General features: G+C 45.5%; 1 protein-coding gene across 1 annotated transcript in view; it reads right to left on the bottom strand.

Moving 5' to 3' along the window:
- Nucleotides 1-354: 354 nt before the first annotated feature.
- The window catches only part of tnfsf10l (TNF superfamily member 10, like), a 32,520-nt gene continuing 22,491 nt past the window's right edge, over nt 355-10,383 (bottom strand). Inside the window, exons 3-7 of the mRNA XM_068755845.1 lie at nt 2,712-2,748; nt 2,528-2,635; nt 1,195-1,349; nt 968-1,078; nt 355-884 (exon numbers count right to left, since the gene is read on the bottom strand). Of these exons, the coding sequence (XP_068611946.1) occupies nt 699-884; nt 968-1,078; nt 1,195-1,349; nt 2,528-2,635; nt 2,712-2,748 (597 nt within the window). The 3' untranslated portion in view covers nt 355-698. The remainder of the gene's footprint in view (nt 885-967; nt 1,079-1,194; nt 1,350-2,527; nt 2,636-2,711; nt 2,749-10,383) is intronic.

Below are 10,383 nucleotides of genomic sequence, written 5' to 3'. Positions count from 1 at the left end.
CCCACATCGCCTTTACAGCCATTCAAATGTACAGCGCTCTCATGGCACACTTAACAAAAAAATAAAAATGAAGTTATATTCCATTGGCTTTGGTTTGATCTTTTTCTTTGTCTGTCCAGACATCATCAGATGCAGAGTTTTAATTGTTTGTACATTCGTTTTTCTGGGATCGAAACAAGAGGATCCCATTATTTCCGAGAGCGTTGTTGATCTGGGCTGAGATTCCTCGTTTCTTTGGGGGATGTGATAACAAAGCGGTCAGCAGATTTTATTTTGGGAGGGGGGGGGGGGGGGGGGGTGTTATTCTCAGCTGACAGGAAGACCTTATGGTCTAAAGTTATTCTGTGGGTTGGTTCTCGTTTTGACATCCGAACTTTCATTCCTAGGAATCAATATCAATATCCACACCTTTCTTTGTTTGCATAATTGCACATGCGTCTTGTATATTTTGCTCTCAGCGGTTTCTCACGGAGAAGAAGGGGAGGACAATCCCGCCTTTCGTTTTCCTTTCCATCTCAAGCAAAGCCGTCAAACTCCAATCCTTCCATCCTTCAGCGTATCTGTCCAATCAAACGTTGAGGATCCGAGAACTAGGCCTTCCCACAGCGCTCTCTAAAGGGCCCTTTATCATATCAGCGGATATTCTGTAGTCCATCTATCCATCCACGGCTCCACATTTTCTCTTCTTTCCCTCCCTTTCAGAGGTCTAGGCGGAAAGCGCCAAAGTAGCTCGAGGATTCATCTGCGTTGACCATCGTTGGGGACGAGACGGAGACAAAGAGTTCGTCGCCGGCCCTCAGCTCAAACAGCCCTCCCTGGTAGACGGAGTGGAGGGCGTACTCGGCGTCTGGGGCCCAGCACTTTGTTCCCACCCCCTTCAGGAGCTGCACGGGAGCGAAAAATGACGGTAAGACGATCACTATGACAACATTATTACTCCAAGTTCACGTTCACTGGGATAGTCTACCTGAATGGGGCTTGGGTAAGACGTTTTCTTGTAGACGCATTGCACCAGCTGGTGGCTGACGCTGCGCTGGTCTCCATCACTGGCTGCTGGGGACGGATAGCGGAAGTACACCTGGAGGGGGGGGGGGGGGCAGGACAGGATCACGATGAGGATACAGTGTTCCGAAACACACTAGCGAAACGCAGCGAAGCAATTTAGCTTAAGTACTTAAAGTGCAGACAGGTCACCTGTGAGTATAAGTAGTACCGCCCGTCTTGTGGCACTCGCAGCTTCCCATTGGCCAGGGTCATGTTGTGCAGGTGAGCGCTGAAGCTCTGATTGGCCCACGAGCGGACCACGTGGCGACAGGATTGGTGGAGACCCGGCGTGGGGATGGGGAACGCTGTTTGACGAGAAGAGTCCGTTCAAATGTTGACGAGGAAACTGGACACTCCCAAAAATTGATATTGAAATGACTAAGTAATCTATTCGTGACGCGACGATGGGCGAGGCAGAGGGGAAAGGCGTTGAGATCCGAGCAGCCATTAGTCACGGACTTTCCTTCGAGCGTCTCTTCCTGTGGACGCATGCGCGGTTTCCTGTCCACACTTTGCTCAAGCATGCCCGCGTCTTTATTAGAAGTGTCTCCTTTGCTTGTAAACGCTGCCGCGTGAGATCGCCGTGAACGCTTTTCATACGCTGCTATTAGCGATCCTGCCGCACTTTGCGCGCGGTAGGTATTTCTCTTTCATTTTTAAGGGCTTAAAATGCTTTCGGTAATGCTCGACTGTGGAAATGACGTCAGGCAGCCTTTGCCAGATTGTCCACACCCTCCGGCTTGCACGCCAGCTTCGTGAAACAATACCCACCTGGATAAGACCCGCGCACGTAAAGAACAAAAGGCAACTTTAAATTCCACATTTAACGACACACATCCAACCATAATTATTATAATTATTTTCTGTGTGTGTGTGGCTATAATAAAATGCATCTGAATAATTTTTGGATTTGGCTCAAACTAATTGCTTCGTTATGCTCCTCAGCCTGTCTTTGCGTTCGGAGAAGACATGAATGAAATTGAGCTTCTTGATCCCACACCTGCACGGTGAGGGGAGATCAAGGGATACAACGGAGTCATCGAGTGTTGCGTGGACATGTTGTCCCCCGCCCCCGGCGGCGGCTAATAAGATTCAGATTGGAATGTGTTTTCATCAATCACCTTTTGTGTTTCATTTTCGTCATTTTAGTCGCTCTTGATTTCTTCTGAAATTTACGACATTTCTGGAAACGTTTTTTTACGCCACTCGGTCTCGGTCCTGCTAAAATGGAATTTTGTAAACCCCAAATCAACAAAGCTGTCGGTGCCCGATTGTTTGCTGTATCAAGAAGTCGTAAATCGTCTTCAGAGTTCCTCCTTTCTGACTGGTTTTAAACGCTAAAATGTGTGGACTCGGCTGCATTTCTCATGGATCCTTCCTTCATCTTGCCGTTAATGCTAACTGGCGAGATTCTCCTTTAGCCTTTAGAGCGGCGACCCCCCCCCCCCACTCCAGCCTCCCCGCTGGGACTCGGATACCTCACCTTGAGAGCTGGTGTCTCTGAGGGTCAAGTGGGCCGATGGCCTCTGGGTCACCGAGGTCACGAACTTTGACCCCGAGTTGTTAAAAGCGCGAGGCATGGTTCTCGCCTCTGAGGAAGAGAAGGGGGGGGGGGATGTCAGGTATGGTGTTGCATTACGATTTGTGTGTGTGTGTGTGATACTCACCGATGAATGTTTGTTTGGAGATAATGTTTTCTGTCACCTGAGAAGGACAAAAGGCAAAAGTCAAATATTATAACCTGGAATTGTTGTTTATCTTCGCTGTAACAGTCAATACTGATTTTGTGTGTGTGTATGTAACAAAGACCATATTAGGTAAACTAAGTGCTTAAATATGTACATTTTAGGTGTAGTAATTGAAGACTAAAGGTTTCACAGCATAGAGAATATTCTTAAGCATGTTTAATATGTAAGGCTTTTTTTTTAACAATCTATATTTAACGTTTTATTTAAGGTTGGCGTTGGAGGTGAAACTTTTTTCTTTGAGTATTACTTCACTTCACTTCACACGTATTTCACAACAGGTGCCCGATCCGAGCACTCCACATGCTTTGCTCAATAATTACAGCCTGCGCTGAGTTCAGAGAGGAATGACCAAATGTTTCAAAGCATGTTTACAACCTAATTGTTGCCACTTTCTCGCAGTTTGCAGATCAAGCTTGATATCACTACACTGTGGAGCCTCTCTTTGAATCCGCCACATCACTCTAAAACGACGGTCGAGGCCACGTCCTTCTCTAACCTCCCAGGCCTACCTTCATCATCTACTGCTGTACTTTCGGCTTGTCCCTTCAGGGGTCGCCACAGCAAAGCAACCTTCTCCACTTCACCCTGTCCTTTGCATTGTCCTCCCCAACACCAGCCACTCTCGTGTCCTCCCTCACAATGAAGCTTCTCCTGGGTCAACCTCTAGCCCTGTTCTTTGGCAGTTCCATCCTCAGCATCCTTCTACCGATATAGTCCCCGTCTCTCCTCTGGACACGTCCAAACCATCAAAGTTTGTCCCCTCTGATCTCGACTCCAAAAGTCTAGCCTTCACTGTCCCTCTTACTGTCTCATTTCTAATCCTATCCGACCTGGTCACTCCCAAGGAGAACCTCAGCATCTTCGTCTCAGCCACTTCTAGCTCCGCCTCCTGTCTCCTATCAGGCCTGCTTTCATCACCACGGCCATGAAATAGAAACTCCTCATTTCATCCATGTCATCCCAGTGAGCAGCAGCTCTGTTTCATCTGCGGCAGACGTAAACGCACAGACACTCATTGAGTCCGATTTTGTACTCGCACACTTGCTAATGCTTTCCGTACTGGCCCTTTTTTAATGTCTTTCCCACTCCATAAATTAAGCCTCAACTGCCCGTTTTTACCTCCACCAAGGAGGTAATGCTTTTGCTGCCAGCGTTGGTTTCGTTTGCTTAGCTGTCCATTCGAGGGATTACTCAAGAAGTTAGGAACAGGTTCTGGCTGAACTTTATTCGGAGAGGTGGGGTGTGACCTGAGGATTTTTTTTTTTATTGGTGGTGATCTAGATGGTCAGGGTCCAGAAATGTTTTTTTTTTTTTTTTTAAACTCCACTAACTCTTGAACCTTGTGGGTTAGGAACAGTTACAATATTTCATCTTCCAACTTATTGGAAGGCTGTTGGATTGAAAGGACAAATTTAACAGATCTTGTTCATATCGTAATCTGATCTGGGAATATTCCAGATCTGATTTAATTGGCTTCACCGTGACTACGGTGGGAGACGAGGAAAGACCTGACTTCCTAATTTTGCTAAAAGAAAATCAGCACAATTGTTTTTTTCATTTCGGTTTTGTAGGTTAAAGTGTTTTATATTTTGTTAATGTTGCTGATCAATTTTAATTTATTATTATTTATTGATGTTATTTAATTTAATGTATTATTTAATTGTAAAAATTGTAGTTTAAGGATTAAAAAAACGAATTTCAAGCAAATTGATGCACTTCAAATATTTTCTGTTGCAGACTATAAAAAATAGTATAGAAGTTATTTGTTGTAAGTTGATCTATATTTCCGGGTCAAACTATTGTGGGGATTGGTTCCTGCCTCGCGCCAGCCTTCCCTTTTAACCAGCAGATCACCCGTTTCTGCCCTTCCTAAAGGCGCTCTTCCTCCTTTGGTGCAAATCTCTGTGATTTGATTTAGCTGAAATGCCTCAAAATCCTGAACCTGATTAATTTCACCCCTCTCCTGAACCATCAACCAGCTCAGACCGTGTTATTCTTGGCAGCTGGCCACCAAACACTCAACCCAACCTGCAAATTGGATGCGACCGCACTGAGAGCGTGTATCTGAGGCATTGGGTGTGAATGTCAAGCATGTCCTCCGTTTGTGTATAACCTATACACTCAAAGGAAAACCTCAGTGTGGTGAAAGCACCGTGCGTGGGCTCAGCGGTGTCGGCTTGTCTCGCTACGTTAAGCGTATCCGCCTTTGCCTCGTTGTTCCTCAGGTCCAGGAAGCAGAAAATGATCGGCAACCGCACACAAAGTTACAGAAAGACAGACAATTGCCAACAGATTTTCTGCCCTGCATGTGGCTGCAATTGAACAAGATAAGAAAAAGAAACATTTTGGGTCGTTTCTCAGACTCTTCAAACCTTTCACTCCGTCAAATGAATAGAACCTTGAAGGTATTGAGAAGTCTGCATTCTGTGAGTGGATCGTGCTTGTTCTCCTAGCGTCATTTGGGATCTGTTAAAAATGTTGTGCTTGAATGGTCATGCTTTAGCTAATTATCACGGCTTTTAGTCACAGCTATGTCAGTCCATTTTCCACTTGAACATAAAAGCATGAAAAGTTGGGATCTGGTTTGCGGTCCGAAAAAAAAAAAAAAAAAATGTGTCGATGTGTCTGTCTTGTCACCACAGACGGGAGGGGTGAAGTCTGTTTCCCCTTCAGGATGCTAGGCTGATGGAAAGCGAGCTAACGATAAACCTGTCACTCTCCTAAAGTTGTAGCTGTACGTAGTATCCACACCTCTACGACACACACACACACACACACACACAAAAAAAAAAGGCGGGAGGTGGGAGGAAACCGGAGAAAAACCCCTACCGTCTTTGCAACAGCGCTAACCACTACGCCACCATATCTGGCGAGTTAGAGAGAAATGAACCAGGGCCTCCTGGGATTTCTAATTTTCAGCTTGAAGCCATTATTCCTCCCTTTTTAAATGACAGGTTAATTACAGCTAACATCAGGGGATAATTAAGGCTTTAGCTTGTAGGGTTTTTATAATGTCAACAGCACAAAGCAAAAAGTAGCTCGTTCTTTATTGAATTGCATACATCGGAAGCCGTTATTGTTATAACTCCTATACGAACAGTGGAAATAGAACATATCTTTTGATCAGCAACCCAAACAATGGCTACTGGTAGCAAATATTCACCGACTGGTTCCCACTACAAAGGATGAATGTTTTTTCCTGTCTATTTAAGTGGATACCAAAACCTCCCGACTATGTTTGTTGGATTGGAGCCTTTTTTCTTTTTGGCCCGGGTCATTATGACTCTTTTCTCTGCTGCAGTTAGCATTATATAGCATTTGGCTGCAACAAAGCGCGTGGAGTTTTCATTTTTCCAGTCTATATATATTCTCCATGTTCCCTCTAATGATCACAATGGAGGTTTTTTTTATGTTCTATTCCCTTTGATCACTTTCCTTATTTTAAGATTCTACTAAATCCTGGTGAACCAAACATGAACCAAAGTCAGAAAAGATCCGAGGACTGCCTGGCATGCACGGCTGCAAGGCGCAGAGATGACCTGTGGATAGCATGAAGTCACTCCAAGCAGTTTTACCTGCTCTGAAATGTGTATTCCTCCAACATGTCCTTTCAACAAACATGAATATATGTGAAAGAAAAACATCCCCGGAATGCTTTCGTTCTCATTTCACTCTCCAAAGGGCTAATTTACAAACCCTACAATGGCGGCTCCGCGATTCACACCGCTCTGCATCTGATTAGCTCGCCGCGACGGCCGCATTTCACGCGCTGCCCCGCATTTAAAAGGTTTTTTGTCCTGTCGCCTTTGCAAATTTCCATAACATTGCTGATCTGTAACACGTTAATTTAAATGTCACACCTTGCTTGAATAGATTAAACGGTGCTTGAAACGGTACCGCAAAACAACTCGACACAACAATAGCGCCGGGTCTCAAGTTTGTCGAGTTTCTGTGTTTGCAGGCTTTTACCCTAAAGTTCATGCTATTGGTTTTCACGTTTTGGCTTACCCTGAAACATTACACTGTATAATGGTGCTGCTTTCGTTTCCAGTAAGTCAGTTTGCAGCTTATAACGTGACAAGCATCTGACGTTAAAGTTCAACGCAGGCGTGACCTTCTGCATTTTGCGTGCATGCATGCACGCTCGCCGACACCAGTGTGCATATTTTGCACACACCAGTGTGTGTATTTGTAATGCTTGTAGGGAGTTCTGTGATGAGACTCGCCTAAAAAACCTTTCCAGCTGCAGTGAAAAAAAATGCCAAAGAAACCACAAAGTGATCGTGTTTCAGGCAAAAGAGGTTTTTTTTGCTGGCCGGCATAAATTAGTGGCGCATAGAGGCATGTAAATGTATGGCTATGGCAGAAGCAAGACAGACAGAGTAAATCATCAAACATTCCTTTTCGGCAGGGCTGATCCTTCCCCCCCCCCCCGTGACGCTTCTTCAGTCAAACATGTGATATCACAGCAAGTGCAAAGCTGGGATGTTTTGGGAGAGTGAAAGATGATGGCCAATTTACGTGAAATAAGAGAGGAAGAGAATTGAGGATCAAAGCAGCCTGGGGGAAGCGCAGGAGAGTCAGAGTGGGTAAATGTGGAAAAAATTAACAGGAGGAGAGCTAAAACGGAGGGACAGTCGGGAGAGAATGAAAGAGGGACAAAAACACACATCAAGGGAACGTTTCACATTAAGTAGCTGCAACCCAACACTTTAATATACCCCGACAGGCCCGGGCTTGAAATGTCGGTAGTCATCTCTAATCTGGTCTGCATAAGGCTACTCATTGCACACTGTGTGTGTGTGTGTGTGTGTGTGTGCGTGTGTGTGTGTGTGTGTGTGCGCGTGTGCTAAAGAAGGAGAGGAATTCAAAGTGTTTGCGTACCTGAAAGCTAATGTTGATGCTTGAAGTCGAGCCGATGGTTAATCAGTTACTCGGACTTCGCTTACGACCAGACTGGTATGCAGATTTGGGGGGGGGGGGGGGGGGGTTAAAAAAAGTTTTGTGTGAAATGGAGCATTTCAGCTTCAGGCATCAGTCATTCTAACTGGCACCAGGTGTTGTTTTAACCTCAGGCGCCTCTCCGTGTGCGTCTGCAATGATTTCGCATCGATTCAGGTGTGTTATGCTAACTGTAGCTAACGTAGCACTTGCTGCACCCTTGGGTATTTTTAAATCCTAACGCCGACTCAAGCGATGACGTCGCCGCTTCTGTACTCCCAAGAAGGGACACGCATTTACGTAACATTTGCAGCATTCGTCGAGCTGCTCGTCACTTTCTGCAACCCCTCCATTGCAAAGCTGCAGAAACAAAACGAAACAAAACGCTCGGCTGACAGGTAAACGCACCGGCGGTTCCGAGGCGATGCCAGCCTCCGATAGCTGACCCGACTGAGACAGGGCTTTCCTGCCAGACGAATGGCGTGCACGGCGGAGGAAGAAGAGATTGATATCACCCCTCGCCAGTCGCATTAGCGAGGCTGAGGTTCACTGGCTCGCTTTTTTCTTCTGCTGATTTCGCCTCGTGGTTTCACAGCCGAGAACAAATGCAGGATAAGGCTGCGGTATCGAGTCTGTTGCCACTCCGTTGTGCCTATTTGCCGTCCTGTCGGTTTATTTGTTGTTACATTTTCTGTATTGTTCTTGTTGGGTTTCCCACAGAAGATGATGATGATGATGATGACGATCGCGACATGCGTTCTACTCCTGCGGACGCAAGCAGCGTGAAAGTAGGCCTGTAGGTGTGCCTGTTTTGCAGCCCGAGTCGTCTTTGGACTCGCAGCGCTTCTACAATCTGATACGACGCGCGTCTTATCGCGTGGTCACTGTAATTGGTGTAAAAACGAAACCATCTGAGGTGCTTGCCAAAGAACTTGTCGGATGGGGCCAACAGAGGACACGGCAGTTGTCACGCGGATGATGCGTGGAACAAAGCAACAACCGTTGCCAGGTCGACGCCGCAATATTTTAAATATGTTCTTTAATGAGTTGTCACAGTTTGGAGATGTTATAATTATAATATGGCGCATGCATATTTAGAATTTAATCATGCAAAAGTCATATACAGTATTATTCCCAGCCCAATGCAAACTTGACACAATAATCAGATTGTATTATAATAATTGTAATTGTAGCGACGCGTCGCGCAGGTTCGAAGCTTTCCGGTTATGCATCGCTGTCGCTCCGTGCAGTTTCGGTGTAACTAAATGCAAAAGATAAATGCAGTCAGAGTCCTGAAGCGCCTCTAATCTGATGACGCCACCGATCTGCAGCATCTGGCTCGTCAAAACAAACGCCAAAAAAATTCAGTTTGTTCCAAACTGCAGCGTGGCAATGTGGTGAGCCTCACAAGCTCCTTGTTTAGACTGTCAAAATGAGCCCATTTATCAAACATGCAGCAGGTTCTAGCCTTTTTTTTTTTTTTTGCTGACAGTGCGATAACCTCATAGGAAATGTATGCTTGTTCCATTATCTCAAAGTGCTTGTTTAGGCCAGCTATTCCGTCTTGGCGCTTGTGCCGACGGCGGAGGCAGATCGCGGTCAGCTGACTATTAAGGAATAGAATAAATAGGAATGAGATTTAAAAAGAAAAGCTAAACTAAGGAGACAGAGCGTGGTCGAGGAGCAACGGTTCATCCGGTGGTCAAGGCTGATCTGCAATGACTCTGTTTACATGATGAATTGGGCTGCGCCAACCCAACTTTATCTGTGCGGGACACAAAGGGAAACCATTTGGGCCTTTTTTTACTTCAAACAATCACGTGATGCCCAGACGTTGTGAAGTGTGTTTAGAGGATGTCTTACCTGTTTAGATGTGCTCTTATTTAATTAAGTTATAAATGGGTATTGCAAAACTTTAAACACTGTTGCTGTTTTTTAGGATGTGGAGCAGTTAACCAATCACATGCATCCTACGTGCTGAATTGTTGTCGTTTCCGTACGATGAGCTCCTTTGCAATAACAGTAAATACAACTGAGAAACGATGCCCACAGCAGAAAGTGTTATAATACATTAGTCAAAATCACAAGAACAGAAATGCAGTATAAGCATCTTTGAATCTGAATTACCAGCTTGTTTAGCCAGCAGCATTTTGATGCATTGTTTGTCCTGATTTAAGGCTGACCCCCTCATTGCAGAAAGTTGTTTCTCCACCGAGGCACCTTGAAGCCTCAGTACCTGTCCTGCACGTCATCTTCTTCCTCTTGCAGAGTTTCCTGTGATGAATAAAGGCGATTCTTTAAGAGGGGAAAAGGGGGTTGAAGAAACAAAGGGAACGTAGCGAAGCCCAGGCTTCAAAGAGGGCCGGAGGTGTGCCTCAGGAGTTAGAGGGACGTTTCCTTCCCTCTCCTCCCGCAACACATTTCCTTTCTTCTGCTCTCGCTTGATGGCCTTCATGGTGACACTTCCGTATGCAAGTTTGATAAAGGGTAAAGGAGTCGTCCACTTTCTGGAGATGGAAAGGAGTGCCTTCGATGCTGGGAAAGAGTTTAGAGTGGAGGAGGAGGAGGGATGAAATAAGATGTGGCGGCAGAAACAGAAAAGTTCATTGAAGTGAAGTTTGTGGAAATAAAGGCCCGTTTGAACTAATGG

The sequence above is a fragment of the Brachionichthys hirsutus genome, chromosome 23 (assembly GCF_040956055.1).
Source record: "Brachionichthys hirsutus isolate HB-005 chromosome 23, CSIRO-AGI_Bhir_v1, whole genome shotgun sequence".
In the NCBI taxonomy this organism is placed as follows: Eukaryota; Metazoa; Chordata; class Actinopteri; order Lophiiformes; family Brachionichthyidae; genus Brachionichthys; species Brachionichthys hirsutus.
The sequence above is the reverse complement of the archived record's forward strand: the minus strand, read 5'-3'. Positions and strand labels throughout refer to the sequence as shown.